General features: G+C 40.0%; 1 protein-coding gene across 2 annotated transcripts in view; it reads left to right on the top strand.

Annotated features, from left to right (window-relative positions):
* LOC143643145 (beta-galactosidase-1-like protein 2) overlaps positions 1-22,393 on the top strand; it is a 47,048-nt gene extending 24,655 nt beyond the window's left edge. For both annotated transcript variants that reach the window (XM_077111927.1, XM_077111926.1), the window contains exons 8-21: positions 6,772-6,853; positions 8,778-8,842; positions 9,884-9,968; positions 10,736-10,873; positions 11,520-11,600; positions 12,200-12,306; positions 16,326-16,472; positions 18,567-18,638; positions 19,089-19,176; positions 19,852-19,939; positions 20,303-20,414; positions 21,053-21,169; positions 21,270-21,333; positions 21,988-22,393. In XM_077111927.1, coding sequence (XP_076968042.1) covers positions 6,772-6,853; positions 8,778-8,842; positions 9,884-9,968; positions 10,736-10,873; positions 11,520-11,600; positions 12,200-12,306; positions 16,326-16,472; positions 18,567-18,638; positions 19,089-19,176; positions 19,852-19,939; positions 20,303-20,414; positions 21,053-21,169; positions 21,270-21,333; positions 21,988-21,995 — 1,254 coding nt within the window. In that variant the 3' untranslated portion in view covers positions 21,996-22,393. The remainder of the gene's footprint in view (positions 1-6,771; positions 6,854-8,777; positions 8,843-9,883; positions 9,969-10,735; positions 10,874-11,519; positions 11,601-12,199; positions 12,307-16,325; positions 16,473-18,566; positions 18,639-19,088; positions 19,177-19,851; positions 19,940-20,302; positions 20,415-21,052; positions 21,170-21,269; positions 21,334-21,987) is intronic.
* Positions 22,394-22,768: the final 375 nt, after the last annotated feature.

The following is a 22,768-nucleotide window of genomic DNA, read 5'->3' as shown; positions in this document are numbered from 1 at the left end:
TTTATAGGACTTCAGAAACTAATCAAGACCCACCCAAATGGGTGGAGACACACCGCTACCTAATCCAGTTTAACAACTGGATTAAATCTTGATTAAATCACACCTCCAGGGAGATGATCTAATTACAGGTTCAAACATACCATACAGAATAGGAATTAGAAGAAATGGCTGCCTTTACAAAATGGGATTAGGATTAAAACATGGCTTTTCTAGGGTACATGTATCCTTTCAAACCAGCACAGGATATTTCCATGTGCTTATTGGCTATTTATATATCTTCTTTGAAGAAGTATCTATTCTTGTCTTTCACCTGTTTTGAAATTGGACTGTCTTTTATGGTCCAGTTGTATCATTTCTTTATATATTCTGGAAGGAAACCCTTACCAAATTGTGGCTTTCAAATACTCTCTCCCATTCTGTAGGTTGTCTTTTTAATTTCATAATGAAGTGCTTTGATGAACAAAAGTTTTTGATTTTGATGAAGTTCCATTTATTTATTTTCTCTTTTGTTGCTTGTACTTCTGGTGTAAAATCAAGAAATCATTGCCTAACACAAGATCCTGATGATTCCCTACATTTTCTTCTAGAAATTTTATAGTCCTGATTTTTACATTTTTGTCTTTGATCCATTTTGAATTGCTTTTGTATATGGTGAAGGTCCACCTTTATTCTTTTGCATATGAATAGTAAATATTCCCATCACCATTTGTTGAAGAAACTGTTCTGTCCCAGTTGAGTGTGGCACCCTTGTCAAAATTAATTGGCCATAAGTGTGAAGGTTTATTACTGAACTCCCAGTTTACTTCCACTGGTCTATATGTTGGTTCTTTTGCCAGTACTATGGTGTTTTGATTACTGTGCTCTTAAATTTTAAGAGCAGCAATGTGAGTTTTCCAACTTCATTCTTCTTTTTTCAAAATGGCTTTAGCTCTTCAGGGCCCCTTATCCTTCCATGTAAATTTGATGATTAGTATTTCCATTTCTGCAAAGAAAGTTTTTGTAATTTTGATTGAGATTGTATTGAGTCTTTTAATTGCTTTGGATAGAATTGATATCAACAATATTTAGTCTTCCAATCCATGAATATGGAAGGTCTTCTGTTTGTTTGTCTACTTTGATTTCTTTTAGAAAATATCTTGGTTAAATTTATTCCTAGATATTTGATTCTTTTAGTTGTTGTTCTAAATGTAATTTTTGTTGATCTTCTACCCACAATTTTGCTGAATTTGTCTATTAATTTTATTAGTTTTGTTGTTAATTTTCAGGATATTCTATATGTAGTATTGTGTCATTTGAAAATATGGAAAGCTTTACTTATTCCTTTCCAATTCGGATGTTTTTTTTTTTTACTTCTTTTTCTTGCCTAATTGTTCTGGCTAGAATTTTCAGTACAATGTTGAATAACAGTGGTGATAGTGGACAGTCGTATCTTGTTCCTGATCTTAGGAGTAATGTTTTTGGTCTTTCAAGATTGAGCATGATGTCAGCTGGGGGTTTTCATATATAAACTTCATCATATAGAAGAAATTTCCTTCTATTTGTAGTTTTCTGAATATCTTAATCAAGAAAGGATGCTGGATATTGTCAGATACCTTTCTGCATGAATTGAAATGATCATGTGTTTTTTCCCCTTCATTCTATTAATGTGGGGTATTACCATAATTAACTTTTTATGCTGAACTGTGCTTGCATACCTGGGATAAATCCCATTTGATCATGGTGTATAATTGTTTTCATGTGACCTTAGATTCCATTTGCTATTATTGAATATTTGCATCTATGTTCATAAGGGATATTTGTCCATATTACTGGTCCATAATTTTCTTTATGCTGTTTTAGTATTAGGGTGGTGCTGACCTCATAGAATTAGCTTAAAAGTGTTCTTTCCTCATCAATTTTTAGAAGAGTGTAAGCAGGATTGGTGTTAATTTTTTCTGGAATATTTGTTAAAATTTGCTAGTGAAAGCATCTGGTCTTGGGATTTTCTTTGTTAAAAGGTTTTTGATTAGTGATTCAATCTCTTTACATGCTATTGGTCTGTTGAGATCTTCTATTTCTTCTTGATGCAGTATAAGTAGTTTTTGTGTTTCCTAGGTATTTGTCTGTTTCATTGAGGTTATCTAACTTTTTGGCCAACAGTTGTTCATAGTCTTCTCTTATAATCATTTTTATTTCTATGGTGTCAGTAGTAATGTGTTCCCTTGCATTTCTGATTTCATTTATTCATGTCTTCTTTTTCTCTGCTTAGCTAAAGGTTTGTCAATTTTATTGATATTTTTTATGAACCAACTTTTAGTTTTGTTGATTTTCTGTATTTTTTTTAATTCTCCGTTTCCTTTATCTCTACTCTAATATTTGCTAATTCCTTTCTTCTGCCCATTTTGGGTTTAGTTTGCTCTTCTTTTCTTTGTTTTAAGGCATACATTTAGAGTTATAAATTGCTCACTCAGAACTTCCTTTGTTGCAACCCATATGTTTTGGTATGCTGTGTTTTCATTTTCAAATGCCTCATATATACTAATTTCCCCTGTGATTTCTTCTTGACCCATTGGATTTTAAATGGTGTGTAGTTTAATGTCCACATACTTGTGAATTTTTCAGTTCTCCCTCTGTTATTGAATTCTAGCTTTATTCCATTGTGGCCAGAGAAGATACATTGTATAATTTTAATATTTTAAAATATATTGATACCTTTGTCAGTCTAGCTAAAGTTTCACAATTTTATTGATTTTTTCCAAAGAATTTATTTTTGATTTTGTTGATTCTCTCTATTGTTTTCTCTGTTCTCTTTTTCTTTTATCTCCACTCTAATCTTTATCATTTCCTTTCTTCTGCTAACTTTGGTTTAGTTTGATTTTCTTTTCCTAGTACTTTTTTTTGTATACTGTGTGATGGGGGTCACACTTCATTCTTTTCCATGTGAGTATCCTGTTATTGCAGCACCATTTGTTGAATTTTTGTTTGTTTTCTTTTTCTTTCTTTGCTTGTTTGCTTGTTTTTGGGAAAGTGCCTGAACCGGGAATTGAACCCAGGTCTCCTGCATGGCAGGCAAGAATTCTACCACAGGACTACCCTTGCACCCCCTTTTTCTAGTACTTCTACATGTAAGGCTAGGTTAGTAATTCAAGATTTTTTTTGATGTGTGCTTTTGTAGCTGTAAATTTCCCTCTGAACATTGCCTCCACTGCATCCCATATGCTTTTATGTTGTTTTACTTTATAATCATCTCAAAATATTTCCTAATTCTCCTTGTGATTATTTTCTTTCATCCATTGTTTAGGTGTGTTTTATGATTTCTACATATTTGTGAATTTTCCAGTTCTCCCTCTGTTATTAATATCTAGCTTTTTCCATTGTGGTTGGAGAAGATATTTTTGCATTATTTCAAGCTTTTAAATTTATTGAGACTTGTTTTGTGATCTAACCTATGGCCTCTTAGATTATGGTCCCTGTGAGTAGAGAAGCATGCGTGATCTGTTGTTTGGTGAAGCATTCTATAAACACTGCTTAGGTCTAGTTAGTTCATATTATTTTTCAAGTACTGTTTCTTTACTGCTGTTCTGTCTAGATGGTCTAGCTATTATTGAAAGTGGCACATTGAAATCTCCTACTATTAATGTAGATCCATCTGTTTTTCCCTTCAAATCTGCTAATGTTGCTTCATATATTGTGGGACTCTGCTGTTAAGTTCATATATGGCTATAATTGGTATAACTTTTTGATGAATAATATTGTATCAATATTTAATGCCTTTCTTTGCCCCTTTTAACTATTTGACTTACAGTCTATTTTGACTGATATTAGTATAGCCACCCCAACTCTCTTTTGGTTACTGTTTGCATGGAATATTTTTTCCATCCTTTCAATTTCAAACTGCTTGTGCCTCTCAGTTTAAGGTGAGTCTCTTATATACAGCATATAGTTGGGTCAAGCTTTTTTTTTTGTATGCTGTATGGCAGGGTCACATTTCATTATTTTTCCATGTGAGTTGGGTCAGCACCCATTATTGCAGCACCATTTGGTGAATTTTTGTTTGTTTTACTTGTTTGTTTTGGGGGAAGTGCATGGACTGGGAATTGAACCTGGATCTCCCATGTGGCAGGCGAGAATTCTACCACTGAACTACCCTTGCACCCCCTGGGCCATGCTTTTTAAAACCAGTTCTACTTATCTCTAACTTTTAGCTGGAGAGTTTAGTTCACTTACAATGAAAGTAATTGCCAATAACAAAGGACCTACTTCTGTCATTTTGCTGTCTGGTTTTTGTAAATCTTATACCTTTTCGGTTCCTCAATTGTTCCTTTAGTGTCTATTTTTGTATTTAGTTGCTTTTTTTGTAGTTAACGCTTTAGAGTTTCTTTTCATTTCCTTATGTGCACATTTTCCCAATATTTTCTTTGTGTTTACAGTGGAGCTTTTTACATCCTAAACCTTTAACAATCACATTTGATTTGCAACCAACTTAATTTCAGTAGCATACTGAAGGCAAGCATTCAATAGCATACTGAAATTACAATATGAACTTAGCAACAGAGTCCCAAAATATATGAAACAACATTAACAGGTATAAGAATGTTCTAGCTACCTTTATGTTGTCTTTGTTACAATTTACATCTTTGTACATTGTTTTTCCAAAACCATATTATCATTACTTTTTAGATCCTGAAAGACGTACCAAGTAGAGTTACAAACCAAAAATGGAATAGTACTGGTAATTAAAATTGTTCATGTGTTTAACTTTTATGAGGGTTTTATTTCCTTATGCATCTTCAGCCAACCATCTAGTGTCCTTTCCTTTCATGCGAAGAACTATTTTTAATGTTGCGTGTAGGACAGTCTACTGGTGATGCGTGCCCTTTCCTTTTGTATATTTTGGAATGCTTTCATCTCTTCCTTCTTTATGAAGGTTGTCTAATCAGATATAAAATTCTTGATGGGCAATTGTTTTCTTTCAGCAGTTTAGATATTTCATCCCACTTCTTTCTTGCCTCCATGGTTTTCGTGAGAAATCAACACTTAGTCTTACCAGGGCTCCCTTGTATTTACTTGCAGCTTTCAGAACTCCCTCCTTGTCCCTGGCATACAGTGTTTTGACTACTTTGTGTCTGGGCATGGTTCTCTTCAAGTTTATCTTGTTTAGGGTTCATTGGGATTCTTGGATGTGTATATTCATGTTTTCCACTAAGTTTGAGAAGTTTAAAGCTATTATTCCTTCAAATATTCTTTCTTCTCCTTTCTATCTTCTCCTCTGGAATTCTAATAATGCAAACTTGATGGCATCCCACAGGTCTTTTAGGATCTGTTCACTTCTTTTTTCTGCATCTTCCTCAGAATGAAAAATTCAATATATGTGTATATATGTGTGTGTATGTGTGTGTATGTGTGTGTGTATATATATATATATATATATATTTTTTTTTTTTTTTGGTGTGTGGTCCGGGAATCAACCCTGGTTCTCCCACATGAAAGGCAAGCATTCTACCACTGAACCACCCATGCACCCCGAAATTCAATATTTTTATCTTCAAGTGATTATTTCTTATGTCAGCTTGAATCTGCTATTGAACCTTATAGCGAATTTTTAATTACAATTATTACAATTATTGCAGTCTTCAGCCCCAGTATTTCTGTCTTGTTCTTTCCTATGATTTCTATCACTTTATTGAAATTCTTTTGCTTGCTTATCATATCCCTGATATCTTTTAGTCCTTTTTCTTTGTTTTCCTCTGGCTATTTCAGCAAGGGTTTTAAAAAACTCTTTGGGTATTACATTCAAAGTCTGGTATTTTTCCTTAGTGGTTTTAGGTGCTTTATCATGCTCATTTGGGTCGGGCTTTGTTTCCTATTTCTTTGTGTGTCTTCTAATCTTTTGTTGCACACTGGGCACTTTGATTTTTTAATATTAAAAATATTAAACCCTGGAATTTAGTTCCTGGGATATCTGTTCCTAATCTTTATTTCCAGCTAATGTTATGACAGAGATTTCCTTGAATACCAGGACCTAATAAAACAAAACAAACACCTTTCCTAGTCCTTACAAGGTGGCTCTTGGTTCTCTGAGACTCGCCTTCAGAATTTAGCTATTCCAACACTTAATCTGAAGAACACCTGAGATGAAAGCAGAGAGTCCTTTGTTGTTTTTCCTGAGAATGCATTTTTCCTGGGCATACACTTGTGGGTTCAAGAATTTCTGCATTTACAAGGTCTAAGTATCCTTTCTTTTCCTAAGAAATGGCATATACTTCTTGTCCTGGATGATCTATTGTGTGTTTTAAATACAATTTTTTTTTTTTTGCCCCTGGCCCCTGTGGTTTCTCACACTGATTTATCTGACCCATAAGCCACTTCTGGGATGGTGAGCCATATCTACACTCACATAGTATGCTTATGGTACTTAGTCTGTGTCTCTGGAACCGAGACCAGGGACCTGCACTGACAGCTCAGGCTAGCTCCACCGGCAGGGGAGGAGCTGGTGAAAGAGCCAGCAAGGGTGACATTATCTATTCTTATCATCTTTATTTTTAAATTGTCATTTTTCTTGATTTGTTGCTTGCCTAATTATTGCAATGCTTGTTTTCTAGAACTTTAAGGAAGATGGATCTTTGTGTTTGTTGTTAAAAAATTCTGGGTGGGCCAGAGCACTGGAGCCTCTCATTCACAATTTTGGAGACAACACATCCATTGTAGTACTTTTTAGGCATATTTTTTCAAGTGTGAAGCAGTCCCATGGAACTATAGACAGTTCATTTTCTCCTACTGAATTCTCCATAGGCCCTGGTGACAAGAGGCATCAAAGTACTGCTCCTGACTGCTGATGATGGAAAAGACGTGATAAACGGCCACTTAAAAAATGGTAAATGTTTGGGTTTGCACTATTTATCCCATCGGTCAGGTTGGAAAAGGACCAGGAGTTCCTCTAATACTTCATTTCCCTTTGAAATAGACTTCATATCTCTCATTTCCCATTGAAATAGACTTTATAGTCTATGGATGAAAGCAATGGGGAGTCCTGCTCAGAGCCAAAATGTAAATAACCTGCCACTCACTTCTGCTGCCCATTGGCTTATTATCCCAGAGCCTCAAAAATGCAGATCGCTCACCCATTTTCTTCAGGCCATCCTCCTCCCCTATCCACCTTGTAAAAGGCTCCCACCCATTCTCTGAAAATATCCTTCTAAGCCCATCCTCCTCACGCATGCTTCTCACCCAGATCTCACTGACCGCTCCACACAGCGTTCATCTCATTGCATCACCTCACCTGTACTCCTTACTACGTTTTCCTCATCCTGCCTCCTCATCCATTCTCCTCACCCATTTTTCTCAAACCATCATCCTTACTCCATTGTCCTAACTCATCCTCCTCTCCCATGCTCCTCAAAGAATACTCCTCAGGGCATACTCCTAACAGAATTCTCGTCACCCGTCCTCAAACCCCATTTTACTCGCCCATCCTCCACACTGCATCCTCGTCATCAGACTTCTCACTTCGCCTCCTCCACCGTCCTCCTCACCCACTTTCCTTGCCCGTCGTCCTCACTCTCCCACTCACCGCACTCCCGGCAAATAACCACCTATCCTCTACATCCACCCTCCTCACCCACCTCCCTGCCTCACCTCCTCACTCACCCTACTCACCTACCTACCTCATTCACCCTCCATACCCACTCTGCTCATCCATGCTTTTCACTAATCTTCTCACTCAACCTTCATACCCATCCTTCTTGCAGCTCTGCCTCATCTGTCCTGCTTATCCATGTTCTACCCCATCCACCTCACACATTCTCCACACGTGCCCTGCTCATTCACCCTCCTCACCCATGCTCCCCACGCATCCTCCTCACCCATCCTCCCCCCACCCTCCCATCCATCCTACCCACCCATCCTCCTCACCGCCTTCATCACCCACCTTCCTCTCTGATCCTCCTCACCCATCCCCTGCATCCATCCTTCTCACCTACCCTCCTCACCCATTCCCTTCACCCATCCTCTTCACCCAATCTCCTCAGGCCTGCATTGGCCCTGACTGGGGCCTTGGTTGTGACTAGTGTAATGGCCATCTCCATCAGTGTCCAGTGGTCATTGCTGAGTAACAGCATTGGTTGTTGTGTTGGGGATATAGTGCTCTCGTGGACACAGCTCAGGGACGTCATGATCTTATATCATGTGACTGTTCTGTGGAATAAAAGCAGGAGAGAATTATGGAAATAGAACTAGAAGGTAGAAATGTGAGTTTAAATTCTGGAAAATGAATAAATGAAATGCACAGACATATGGAACTGGAGAAAATGCTTTTTAGAATTCTTTAGCCCCAATAATCCTGTCAGTTACTTTCTCTCTGGTGTTCTCTCTCCAGGGCTTTTTGGTGACTCTTCCTCATCTTGGGGTTTGAGGGACAGAAAATTGTTCTGGATTATAAATCAAGAGACCTATAGCTGATTTTTTGGTCTTGGGCTTGCCATCACCTCTCTGAAGCTCAGTTTATTTATTGACATATTATGGTTTTTTTTGAAGTGTCCTTCTCTTTTTCTAGTCATTCACTGTAAATACTGAATGAAGAACTGTATTCAAACACCCTCTGTAGATTCCATGATTGAATACACTACAGAATGCTCTTTATTATCAGTCATAAGCCATATAGTGTTCAATGGGAAATGTCCATTTGGTGTATATGTCAGAGGTGCTGTGGCCTGGCTCTCTCTTTCCCCCTAGGTCAGCCTCCTCCTTGCCTGGCAGTGGTTATGCTGGACCTCATGCAGAGTTTCTCTTTCTTTCCACAGTGCTTGCCACTCTCCATCTGAAGAATATAAATAAAGATACTTATAAAAAGCTCTCTTCAATTCAGGTAAGGACATTTCAAAGCTAGGAGGCTTTATGATTCTTGTTCATGCCAGGACCTCTTCACTCTTTTATGAAGGAAGTTCTCAGCAATTTTTAGTTTAGTTAAAACATGAATCTTTTGTACTCTTGCAATGCCTACTCTAGGTGGTTGTAGTTTGACTAAGTTAAACTCACATCCCCACTATAGACCATCTTGCTCCTTCCTGGCCATACAGGACAGGAGACAGCAAAGGAGTCAAGGTGCTTCAAAAGAAAAGTTGTTTTTAATGCTTTACTCCAAGCCCCATTTACCTTTAATTACTGATGGTCCATTGAGAAAAACAAAACATGTAAATACACAACAAGATCACAAGATTGCCAGGTGAAAATATAAAGATAAGAATGAATTCATAGTGGGTCAAGGTGGCAGATTTTATGACTTTCTTTGAGCATCTGGCAGCTCAGGCATTGATGTGGATATAGCTGGGGCTGGTAGAGCTGGAGATTGTGATAGGAATGAAAGCAGAAATACAAGTAGTTCATGAATTTCAGTGTTAAAAGGAACAAAATTGAAAGAGCCAAGTATGGAGTCAAGTTTGCCTAGAGGCTAGAAAATCCCAATGGATTAGAAAGACACAGGACATGATTATGGCACAGGGAAGAGTGAGAGCCCAGAAGTGGGTGGAAAAACTGGGTTTCTGGGATTCTCATTTATGAATTTAACCTTTTGGTCCTCATTCATGGAGTATTTTTAGTGCTTCCTCTGTGTCAGGCAGTTCTTTATTAGACTTCTATCTGGACTTCATAAAAGAAGACTATGGTTCTGGAAAAGGCAATGTTGAAATGGCAGCTGTTTAATGCTCAACCTGTGCTAGAAGGCTAGTGAAAGCAACGGAGGACTAACTTGACCAGGAAATGTGGAAGAATATGAGTTTGTGAGAGGAGGTGCAGGGTGCTCAGAGTTGCAAAGGGGTTATGAGACCTGGATTTTACAATTCCCTTCTAAGCAACTTGGGATTTCTAAATTGCATGAGCTCTTCCAAACTGACATTTCCCTTTTTTTCAGGGTCTGAGCCCCATCATGATGATGCTATATACAGCAAAATCTTTTGATACCTGGGGTGTTTCCCGCCACACTCTGGATCCACATGGTGAGTGTGATTTAGCTCCTTCTCAGAAAGGATGGTTCAGAAGGCAATGACCTTTTTTTTTTTTTTTTCTGCTGATTAGTGTGCTTGGGATTTAGGAGACAAGGGTCCCAGATTTCATGGCTTTGTTAGTATTAATGTGATTAAATAGACACCTCACAGATGTTTGTGCAGTAAAATGACAGCACCAAATGGGCATCCCAGAGGCCATTTCAATTGAAATTGAAATTAGTAGTACTTCCTTTCTAATTTTATTTTGTTCAGGCTACTAAAATAGTTTCAATGAATTGTTCTGACATATAGAGAAATTCAACAGAAGTGTGTTGGGTGGAAGTAGAAAGTTATCTGGTTCCAGATTATCCACCCAGTTCTCCCTGGAGAACGACCATAATCATTAAGTAGGTTTAACAATGAATCTTCTTGGTGACATGATTTCAGATCCACATCTTTTTAAAATATATACCCACTAAGCTGGGTATATATTTACCTAGAATAAAGATGCATAAGCAATTATTTAATACATCCCTTCTGTTTGGTAGAAAAAAATCTTCCAAATGTAAAACTGAAGAGAAGAAAACAATCAATTCCCAGCCAATTCTGGATAATCCCTCCCAGCTTCTGGGCATGAGGTCTTGGTAGATGTTGACAGACAGAGCAATCAATTTGATTACTTGTGGTCTAGATTATTTGATGATCCCACAAGGGGCTATTAACCGCTCTCAAATCCTAATTCTCTCCCCATTCTTCTTTTCTTCCTACTTATATTGCAGTGTTGATGAAAAATGTCCGTGAAATGTTCAAATTAAGATTCTCCCTCAACTTCTATATGTTCCATGGGGGCACGAACTTTGGCTTCATGGGTGGAGCTACAACTCTGAATGGCCATAGCCCCATGGTCACCAGCTATGGCAAGTAATTGTCCCCCAGCATTTTCTCCAGACTGGCTCACCCCATTGGAGACTAAGAGCTTTCAAGCAGATGTTTCAGAACAATATGCCTTGCCTTTAATGTATGTTGAAAATTGACGGTTTGTCATATGTCCTCTTGACAGTACTAGAATTTATACACAAGGCTAAACTTGTCTATCTGTTGTGCAGACCCTGGTTTTTAGAGAACAGGTTACTCTGTATCTCTTTAGGGCATCGCTGTATGGATTATTATGTCTTCCCATCTATAGCTCTATTGATTGGACAGGTGGGAAGTTGAGGATGAAAGAAAGAAAGAGGTCAAGTTAGAAATAGGATAGGAAGGAGGAACCATTCGATTAGAGTAGCCTCAAGTTTGGTTTATTTTATGTTCATGAACTGGTGCTATTTGCCTCCTTTTGGAAGCCCTAAAGATGTGGTAGGAATTTTCTAGTTTTGACTAACTGGGACACAAGCAGAAGTTTCAGGAACATGGTCACTAGGTATTTTCTTGTATAATGCCAAAAGTTTTCTCTTCCCAAAGTTGCTGTATTAAATAGCATTTTTCTCAGTGCCAGGTTCTCATCTCTTTCTTTGCTGAAGCTGGTGCTTTCCTGGGAAAAATGTCAAATTTTGTTATATTTTTCAGACTATGGAGCACTGCTGACAGAGGATGGAGAATACACATCTGAGTTCCTCACATATCAAGAGTTTTTTAGGAATGTTTTAGGTATCTACTGATAACCTCAACTTGAGTAACATCTCAGCCCCTCAAGTGTGCTCTGTCCTGTGGAGAGAGCAGTAAGGGAATGGGGTAGAGAGCTTTTGGGGAGATATTCATTTTGATCCAATGTATTTTATCACTGATTCAAATATGCACAAGATACAGTGCCTGCCTTTTAGGCACTCACCATCTAGGGCCATGTTGCTTAGTCATGGTTGTGCATCAGAATCCTCTGTGGAACTTCTAAAACCAGAGTTGCCCAGACACTTCATAGGGCCGTTACAGAAGGATATCCTGGATGAGATGGGGAGGAAGGGGTAGAGTCTGATCAGGTGTATTTTCCTACTGGGCTTAAGGAGATTCTGATGCACATCCAGGTTGAGAAGTGCTGGTCTAGTGAATGGGGTTCCTGGATAGTAGGGTACCCACCTCACTGGTGGATATGTCAGGACTTCGACTCAGTGCTTGGATTTGGGAAGTCATGTTCTGTGACTGGGCCCTTCACTCCTGGTGGCTTTAGGATAGAAGAGCATGTGGTAACCTTGAATGGAGGGGGTTGGGTAGGAGGGTCCTGGCATGGCCCAATTGCCTCTTTTTCATTGCAGAAATGCCCGAGCCTGTAACACCACAACCTATCCCTAAGGCGGTATATAATTCAGTGAAACCAACACACTACCTGTCACTATGGGATTTGGTGCCATACTTGGACAGGGTAAGCATTTCCTGGGCATAGAAATGCAGCATAGCCTTTGGACTAAAGAGAGGAAAGTGAAAGACTTAACTCAAATAACAGGGAGAGAATTATTGGGGAACTAATAGAAATCCTGAGCAGTTTTAGTTTCTTTTCCCAATTTTAGAATTTAAAATAATGAACCTAGATAAAAATTTTGGAGTAAGAAAGTTGAATTGGAAGAAATAGTATACATGCTTCAGGGTAAGACAGTTTGCCTCCAGAGCAGGTGCCCTTTAGTGCAATGCTGTGTCCCCTTGACACAGATGTATGTCCCTTTTACATCCAGCTGAGAAGAGGATCTACTGCCTTATGAAGATGGTTAGAAGGAAGGCACCTATACCCATGGCATAGATTTCCAAACTTTTGTACTAGTAGAGGAACTATTTCTTCAAATTTACCGTAAGGTTAAATCCATGAAACAGGTAAAAGACTGCCCTGGTTAAAATAGGGGTAGTTGTAGCTCTTGACTTTCTCTCTCCCTGAGGGTCAGTATCCGCTTCTCCAGGATGACTCATGTACCACTTCTGAGTTACCCCTATGGCTCTGAAGAGATCAGATGGAAAACCCCTTGTCCAGAGAAACTGCATTCTTATTTCTATAACAATTCCTGAACATTAATGGTTTGGGGAACTGTGTTGTCAAGATGTCATCTCAGAGAACTTCCCATCTAATGGGTAAGAAAGGAAGGTAGACTAGAGATTAGAGGATTCTAGATTCTATGGTAAAAAGAATGAATCTAGCACAGCATTGTCAAGGGGACACAGCATTGCACTAAAGAGCACCTGCTCTGGAGGTAGACAATCTGGATTTGAATCCTTGCTCCCTTATTTACCAGCCTCTACCTCATTCAATCTCATTCTACCTCATCAGCAAAATGAGGATAATAGTCCCCATCTCATAAGATTAGGATATGGAATAAATTCTTTATTATTTAATTAAAGTTAATTCTTTACCTGGCACACAGTTAAGTACTCAACACGTCTTAGCTATTATTATTTTTATTGCGATATGATCAGAATGCTGGACAATCAGATTACATCTCAAGAGTGTATCGCAGTTGAGGTGATTCTGAGATCTGAGAGATGAACGGGAGCTAATGAAATGACGGCAGGGTATAGAAGAGAGGGAAAGGAGTTCGGGGTACAGTGGACACCATGATACAGTGGACTTGGAGAAAACTGCATCTTTGGGCAACTGTAATTAGGATTAGAGTGAAAAGTCTTTGTGGGAGGGTGGCAGGAAGGGAGCCAGGCACCAAATGATGGAGGCCTTTTGGTCTTGTTGTTCTCCCATAATTTTTTATTTGGAATTTTAAAAACATGAACAAACGGGGCAAGAATAGTAGTGAACCTCCATGTGCTCAACACGCATCTTCATCTTTATCATATATGGCTCATCTTTTCTTTGTATACCACTATTTGTTCTCCTCCACCTTCTACAGGATTAGTTTAAAAGCACATCCCAGATGCCCTATAATTCAAGGTGTAAATATTTAGTGTACTGCGCAAAAGATAAGGACTCTTAAAACAAAAACATAACTATAAAATCATTATCACTCAGTAATAATAATAGTAATTTCTTAAAATAATTGATATGCTAGGATATATTTAGCAATTGACTCTCTGGAAGGAAAAGCTCTTATTAGGAATGTTTGCTACTTTCTGTGGTGTAAATACTTCTGCCATGCCTGACTTTAAGCTGTCAACATGATGTCAGTGAATGCAGAGCTGGGAAGCCAGGTGCACAGTGGGCTCTCGTGACCTGGAACAAGTCGTCTCCAGTGCCCCGGTGCTTAAAATCACAAAATAGCCAATGTTCACATTGTCTAAATTATCTCATAAACTGTTTGACATTTCTTTGTCAGGATCAGAATCCAAATAAGTTCCATGACACATTGCATTGAGTTGATATGTCTCTAACGTCTCTCTTAACCTAAAGATTTTTTTTCTTCTATTTATTTATCAAATAAGCTGCATTATTTGTACTATAGAACCCCCCACATTCTGGGTTTTTCTGATTAGATCCCTACTGTCAAGTAACACGTTCCCATACTCCCTGCATTCTGCAAACTTATAGTTAGATCTTGATAGTCAGATTCAGGTTAAATTTTGCCTTTGTTTGCAAGTGTATTTCATAGGTGGTGCTGTGTACTTTCTAGGCATCCTATTCCAGGCACATAATGTCTGGGTGTTTCTGTTTTCATAATTCATCTGTGGAGTTCAGGTAGAATTAGTCTGAATCTTCTACTACAAATTTTCCTTTCAACCTTTTACCTAATGGTTTTAGGAGCCATTGATGATTATTGCTTATATCTAGTATTTTAGTAGGTCTTTCAGAATGGTATCATTCAAATTCCTTTTGCATTTACTCAGCTGAATTTTTCTACAAAGAAAAACTTTCTTTCAATTGTTTTGCTTCCTTGAAGTGCACTTTATACAGAAAAATCAGGACAAAGTTCAAGTATTTGCTTTTTTGTATGCTGTATGGCGGGGTCACATTTCACTCTTTTTCCATGTGAGTATCTCCTTGCTGCAGCACCATTTATTGAATTTTTGTTTGTTTGTTTTTTCACTTGTTTGCTTGTTTGTTTGTTTGTTTTGGGAAGTGCATGGGCCAGGAATCAAACCTGGGTCTCCCACATGGCAGGCGTGAATTCTACCTCTGAGCTAGCCTTGTACCCCCAAGTATTTGCTTTCATCAAAATGACAGATTTATCCCTGGGTATCCTCCAAAGGTAGCCAGTGAGTCCTTTTGCTGTTGTTGCTTTTTATATGGTTATCAACTCACAAGTTTTAAAACACACTATGTTTTGATCTCATCACAGTTGTTCTTTTCGATGCTCAAATTATCCCATCTTTGGCCAGTGGATTCCTGTGTCCTCTTGACATGACTCCAGGAGCCTTGGAGGTTATCTTTTGCTTTTTAGTTATGAGGATGTTTCAGGCTGTGTGGTTGCACATTTCCTACCACAGACCTGAGATCTTCTACTTCTGCAAGGAGATCTGAAGGTTCGTGGTTTTGTGCCTATAAATTTGAACATTTCCCTGAAAGTCATGGAGAAGCAGTTTAATGCAGAGGTGGGAGCAAATAACCAGACCTGTATTTCAGCAGGATTTCTTAGGTAGCTACATGAGGGGGGATGGATTTTCTGCAGGGACATGATAGAGCACTGAAAGCTAGCAATTGTCTACTCCTGTAATCCAAGCAAAAAGTAAAGAGAGTTTGAGCTTAAATGACAGGAATGAAGAAAGAGGGGCAGTAAAACAAATATTTAGAGTGAGACTGCTCAGGAAGTGATGACTAGTTGATGTGGGATGCTGAGGGAAAGGTCAAGGACATTGTCCGTGCTTTTCTCTACTGTGACTGGATGGACGGTGTCATTCTTCTGAAAGGAAAAATATGGGGTTGGGATGTGTTGTGGTAAATAAAGTTTGAGTTGTATTGAGTTTGAAGTACCTGTGGATCTCCAAATGAAGAAGTCCAGTAGGTATGAGGGTAAACAGGCAAGGAATGCTTGAGGTCAGTTCTAGATAAGTATATTTATAAACAATTCTGGTCAGTTCGATCATGGGTCAGGATGAGGTCTCTCAGATGGTTAAAAAGGAAAAAAGAAAAAAAGGCCAATGATAGACACAATCTGGCACACCTGGGTTGGAATTTCTGGAAGCAGGAGTCTAGGTACAAACTCCATCATGAATTGATAGGTGAGTCTTCCCCAAATCATTTGCCTTTTTTGACTTCAGCTTTTCCATCTACAAAATAGCAATGCCTTCCTTGGCTAGCACATACGAAGAAACATGAGGCTGATTTGGGAAACAAAAAGAGCAATTTATATGCAGTGCTTAAACATTGTCACCGTTCATATTCCTTTTTTATACTCCTGTCCCCAGGCTCTGGGGGCCATTCCTCTGGTGAATGGGGCTTTGGGTGGGGTTTTCTAAGTTTATTCTGGCTCACCTAAACTTTCATCCTGTTTTTTGCTCTTGCCTTTGCCACAGTCAATCAAGCTGACCAAGCCAATCAGCATGGAGAGGCTGTCTGTGAACCAAGGTAGTGGTCAGTCCTTTGGGTACACACTTTATGAGACTTCCATTACCAGTGGAGGCATCCTCTCCTCAAATGACCATATTCATGACCGGGGGCAGGTAAGGGGTAATGGACTGGTCTCAGTGCCACATCTCTGCTTTTTGTTTTATTTTGTTTTGTTTTTTCATGGGCAGGCTCCAGGAATCAAACCAGGTTCTCTGGCATGGCAGGAGAGAACTCTGCCACTAAGCCACTGCTGCACCGCCTACGTCTCTGCTTTTATAACTGGACTGTGCTGCTGAGGAGAATATCTAAATGATGATTAAATCTCTTTATGACCTTGGAAACATTATCACTTTTTCTTTAGCCTCTGTTTGTTCCAGGACACATTTTTTATGTATGCCACTGCTACTGTCTGCCCAAGATATGAAACAGCCTTGGGGAAGGTGCCAGTTGAACTCTTATGGGAACTGATGGGGTTTTTTAAGGAGACTTGGGAAGAACAAGTAGCCCCTGGGCTTGTTGTACATCAGTCCTTATCATTTACATATTAAATGTTACAGTTGGCTCTGTTTCATTTAATTCTCATGACACCCATTGGAGAAAAAATGTATTATAAAAGAAGAGAACTCAGAGAAGTTAAATGACTTTCAAAGGCTATTTGACTAAAAATGGCAGTGCCACAGCTGAAGGTGTCATCATCTCACTCTAATTGAAGAGCCATTCCACTAGATGTTGGGAATTTTTTTTTGTCCTTTACACTCCTGATGCTCTCTAGATCATTTTCTTCCAAGGCTTCAAGTATTTTTTGTTTGCAACTCCAACCCTCCCCTCTTTCTCAGTTCTAGGCCCTTTTTATTTATTGCTGTTTACTTGGGCATTTACCTTTACTTACACACACATGTGCACAGACACACATATATTGCATAGGCTTCTCAAACTCATCATGCTCAAAACCAGACTTATTAGTTTCCTAAAGAAACCTCACCCTGTACTCCTTACAATGGTTTATGGATTCATGGTCTCAACCTAAAAATGCTACTAACATCTTCTCCTTTCCCTCTTCTTCACCCCTTACTTTCAACTGGTCCTCTGAATGGTATGAAATTATTCAGTTATTCTTTGAAAATCTGTGCAGTCATTGTGTTAGCCTAGTCTGTGAATCTCACTTCTACTATTGCTAAACCCTCAAAACTGATGTTCCTACATTAGACTTCTTATGTTTTACTTCCATCCCCCTCTCGTCCTTGCTAAATCCTGCTCTTGGACTGCCATTAGCGTTTCCTTCTAAGGTAAATATCTCATCATCTCATGTCCCCACTTAAGGTCTTCCGGGGTTCCCCTGCTCCAACATCACCATGTCTGGGAACTGCTACTGTATTTGTTCCCCTTCTCTGGTGTTTACCTACTGTGGTGCCTTATAATTATATCTACACATTATCACCCAATCTGAGTTCCTCAGTAGTGGACTTTTTACCCTGCTGTTAATAAATGTGAATGTCTAAACCTTGTTATTTACTCTAGTAAGCTCGAAATTGTGAATTTTTCTGTTCTGCATATTAACCTTTTCATGTTTTTTCATATGTGTGGATTGTTATTTTTACCATTTCCTAGTCAAATTTCATTTGAAAAGTTGCAGGCTAACTCAAACAGTCTAAGAGGTAAATCAATTATCCTTTTCCTGTCTTGTATAGCCAAGGCAGTGAGCCCTCTAGGGCTGTAGCAATGCGGTAGAGAAAAGAGAGGAAAATGGATTTAGATTCAGGTCACCCTTACAAACCATATACAGTAGTGACAGCAGGCTTTTCAGATAAAAATCTGGGAAAACCTGGCAGAATTGGATCTCTTTTTTTTTTTTTTTAAAGGAAAGACAGAGAGAAGGAAGGAAGGATAGAAGGAAAGAAGGAAGGAAGAAAGGGAAACAACTTTAAACATTTTCTTGTTTTATTGTATTTTGTTTTTCCGTTTTTTGTTACATGGGCTGGGGCCGGGAATCGAACCGAGGTCCTCCGGCATAGCAGGCAAGCACTTTGCCCGCTGAGCCACCGCGGCCCGCCCCAGAATTGGATCTCTTAAACATTGATTTTGCAAACTCCTGGTCAGCTTGTAGTGTTCTGGGAGATGCCAAGAATTGCCCCTCCCTTTGCTTTTCCAGGGTTTCTTTCTCCCTTTCCTTAAGGGGACCAAATAGTGCTTTCCTCTCTCTTTGGCAGGTGTTTTTAGATAACACATATGTGGGAGTCCTGGATCATTCTACTAATCAGCTGACTCTCCCCAACAAACAGGTATGTAATTTGATTGTGAACAGACTAAAGTTCCAGCAGCTGCCTAGCTCTCGGCTTAGCTGTGCACATACCTGATCTGCTATGGCCCATTTTCCCTCCAGCTGTCCTTCTGAACAGCTCCTTGCAGGCCTCTGTGTATCTGTAGGTACAGTGGGCATGCCTTGGGTAAGCTGAATTTTTCCTTGGATATTTGTTATTGAAGAAACTCTGGGTTGGTCATTAGCCCTCGGAGAGTCTTTGGTAAAATGATCAAGTGACTCTTTCCTGGAGAGGACTGCCCCAAGGGAGTGTGGGGACAAGTAGGAGGAACAGGAGTACAAGGGGTTCTTTGACAGACCTGGAGGTCTGCAGGCTTCTGATGCCTCCTGCTAGCCTCGATCACCCTATTCACTTAGAAGGTTAGAGGAAGATGCTTGCGTTGCACCTACTCTGCTGGTCTTTCTTGGACAGGACTCTGGGGCTGTCCATACCCTGAGGATCCTTGTGGAGAATCAAGGCCGACTCGCCTATGGGAAGAATATGAATAAGGAGAGAAAAGGTGGGCTCCGGAATGGAGAAGCTGGTGATCTCAAGGCACCAAATTCCTGCCGCACTTACACCAGTGGAGGACAGTTATGGACAGTCATGCAGTAGAGAAGAGACCAAGATCTCCCGGCCAACGAGACACCATGACGGAGTCTTGTTTGCTGGGAAAAGATGGAGCAAACGACCTTGCCCTAGGCTCTCCCAAAATGTGTTCTATAAAACCAAATCAATGTCAGTGTATTCCTTGTCCTCTTGGGAGAAGAGGCTTTTGAAAGTGGCTTCACTGGGAGAAAGCTGTGGAAATCCTCTGAAGAATAAATGGTTAGGGTCTCTCCCTAGGAAAAGTGGTACTTTCTTCTCTGGGCCCCAGTGCCTGATGCTCTCTGCAAATTGTCCCCAGTGCTCACTGGGCACAGAGTCATGTATACTTTTTTCCTCCTACCTCAGTGCTTTCACTTGCCTAAGGGTTAGAACTAATTTCAACCCTGTGCTGGCCAGAACTAGCAGGCATTGCATGTGCTGTCCTGTGGAAGATATAGTCACATCTAAGAGGTCTGTATTCAAAAGGAACCATCTGTGTCATGATTTGCAGAAACCTCCATTCTCCCTCAGGGGGGATCTGGTGCAACTGATTCATATCCTGCATCCCTCTTGCTTTCTCAGGCCCCTTTTCTTCCTTCCCCTCCAGGTTTAACTGGGGATATCTATCTGAACAATTCTCCATTAAGAAGATTTACAATATTCAGCGTGGATATGAAAACAAAATTCATACAGAGGTGAGTGCCTGCTATTGATTGACTCAAGGCAATCAAACAAAGATGGTAAGCATTTAGAAATAGGAGAAACCTCAGAGATTGCCCACATTAACCCCTAGGTACACAGAGAAGAGCCATCAAGACGCAGAATACTGAAGGAAGTGACCTCAAGTATCATAGTTGTCTGGGGGCAGATCAGTGACCTTTCCTCACTCACCTACCTCCTGGTCTCAGTTTTATTTGCTGTTCCTTGTGAGACATATGCCTGTACTAGAGCTATAGAGGGACTACCAGGCCCTGGCAGGGAGAGACTCATCTTAAAGGTGACCATGACACATTATAAAGAAAGGCACTACTTTTCCACTTGCTTGACTCCTTTCTTAGGAACCTTCCAAACCATTGGAAACCAGTCTCCTCTCAAGTGAGTGGCCCAGCTTTCTTCCTTGGTTACCTGGAAGTTGAACAATCCCCTGCAGATACCTTCATAAAGCTGGAGGTTAGTGAATTTTCTCTTCAAGCCCATTTCCCTCCCATCTCAGAAGGATGTTTGAGAGAAAGCTCTTTGTTGTGTGAGTCCTCCCCTGTGTAAGTGATCTAGGCTAACAAGGACCTCAGTCACTCAGCATTTGGGATACTGCTCCCTCTCCCAGTATAAGAGTGAAGTAGAAACTAAGCTGGAAATGCAGAAGAGACGTGAGTGGCGTGTACTAGTGAGGAGAGTTGTAGCACCCATTCCATAGAAAGTCTGGTGAGAATGACCCACCAGTCCCTAGACATACTCCAAGGAGTTGATTCTCTTCACAAACTGATCATCCATTCTATTGGAGACATTGTAGGGGAGATTCCAACACATTTACTGCCACATTTCAAGTTTTACATCTCTAGCTATGTTTTGGACCCAGTATATTTTGATGAACCCCTGATGTAAAGGGAAATAGTGCCCCCCCATCCCCAGGCTTGGGACAGACACAGAGGTGAGTAAAAATCAGTGCCCTCCTTCTTGAAGTTGTGAAACCCATGCCAGGGCAACACAGAATGCTCTGACTCACCTCCCATCCAGGGTACTATTTGTCACTCCTTGTTTCTTTATGTCTAGCACTCAGATCTTGAATCCTTCTTTCGAAACTTTTCCAGGGCTGGAATAAAGGAATAATATTCATCAATGGACAAAACCTAGGCCGCTACTGGAATGTAGGTCCCCAGGAAACTCTTTACCTTCCAGGACCCTGGCTTCACCAAGGAAGAAATGAGGTGAGCCCCCTCCCTCAGCTTCCCAGTCCAGGACTCTTGGACTCTCCCTCCCTCAAAGATGAGGCATATTCTCATGGCCTGCTTACCTTCTTCTTGACAGTTCATTGTATTCGAGGAATTCAATTCTGGCCTAAACATCCAGTTCACGGACAATGCTCAGCTAGGTATGTTATTCTCAAGGGTAATCTTCAGCATTGGTGACCAATATTTTGGGCTCTTTCTGGTTGAGGTAGAGATAAAGAAGGCAGAAAGTACAACATCTCCCAGGACCCAGAAGCCTTCCTCACTGCTCTTCATGGTAGACAGATTTTCTCTTACACCTGTCATCATCTCCCATTTTAAGATGGCACAACTCAATCCACCCCTCAAGCCAAACCCCTCAGCCTTCTTTCCTTGCACATATTTCTGCTGTGCTTTCTGGAAGCCCTGTTTCATTTTGAATGAAGTTCCTAAGATCTTCCACTTCTTGCCTTTTCTGAAATTTACTGTTTCCTACTGCTATTTCACATGCTTGCCATTTAGATAATTCCAAGATGCTTTTTCTCATACTTTCTCTCAGGTTGCAGTAGGCAAGGAATGGATAGACCAGTTACATCCAGGGAAACTTTTGCTGATTGTACGGGCCTGCCTATAGTGAATATCTGTGTGCACAGCTCCCTGATCTCTTTTATTGAAAGCAGGCTCCAGATTTCCTTTTGGAGAATCATTCTCCCATCAGTAGAGTCTTTAAGGGACTATTAATTAAGCCCTTCCTATCCCCTCCTGGGGGCTGGGGGAGGGATGTAATCCAAATAGGCCAATCAAACTTTCTTTTCCAGGATATTGAACCTTGAGTGGAGTGAGATGAGGTAGGAAATTGACTGAGCTGAGTGGTTTCAAAAGTGGTGCCATGAAGAAACTGTCTGTTGGTCAAGACACCTGGGTTGCTGGAGCTACCAGGCTTCTCTGTCCACTCCAAGGTCTTCTTAGCATCCACTACCCACCTCCTTATCTGCAGATACATTCCTCTTTTGGGTGAAGTTAGCTAATTTGCTTCTGTTGCTTACAACAAAATAAAACTACCTAATGCACAATGTGTATCATGTATATGATTGCTACAATAAAAGATGTTGGACCACCAAATAAAATGTCAGAAAATGGGAAGATGCTCAGAATATAGACCCAACAAATATAAATCTGAAGCAGTAATGACCTTTCCAACAGATCAATAAAATTGAAACATTAAGCAAGAAATGACAGACAGTTCATATGTGCTGTGTTTTTGTTGCAAGAAAAAAAAATGTTTTCCTTTTACTTCCTCATGCGCTTTCCATTCTCAAGTGAAACACTGCTTCTTTGAAACATGGCAACCAGGCATCCCTTCCTCTTCCTGTCTTTACCATCATATAGCTACTTCCTGGTCACCAACCTTTGGTAACTGACTCCCAGCCCTGCTGCTTCCCTGTTCCACTTCTCCTACTCCAGTGGGTGGCTAGATCCTTCTGAGTGTCAGGAAAGGGCAGAGAGAACTGTCTAAGTTGCAGGCTGCTATCATTGCTCCAGTCCAGCCAGATGCCTTAGGCGCCTTAATTCCTTGCACAGGGTCTCATCCGAGCAGTG

The sequence above is a fragment of the Tamandua tetradactyla genome, chromosome 8 (genome assembly GCF_023851605.1).
Source record: "Tamandua tetradactyla isolate mTamTet1 chromosome 8, mTamTet1.pri, whole genome shotgun sequence".
Lineage (NCBI taxonomy): Eukaryota > Metazoa > Chordata > Mammalia > Pilosa > Myrmecophagidae > Tamandua > Tamandua tetradactyla.
Note: the sequence above shows the minus strand (reverse complement) of the source record. Positions and strands in the feature narration are given on the sequence as shown.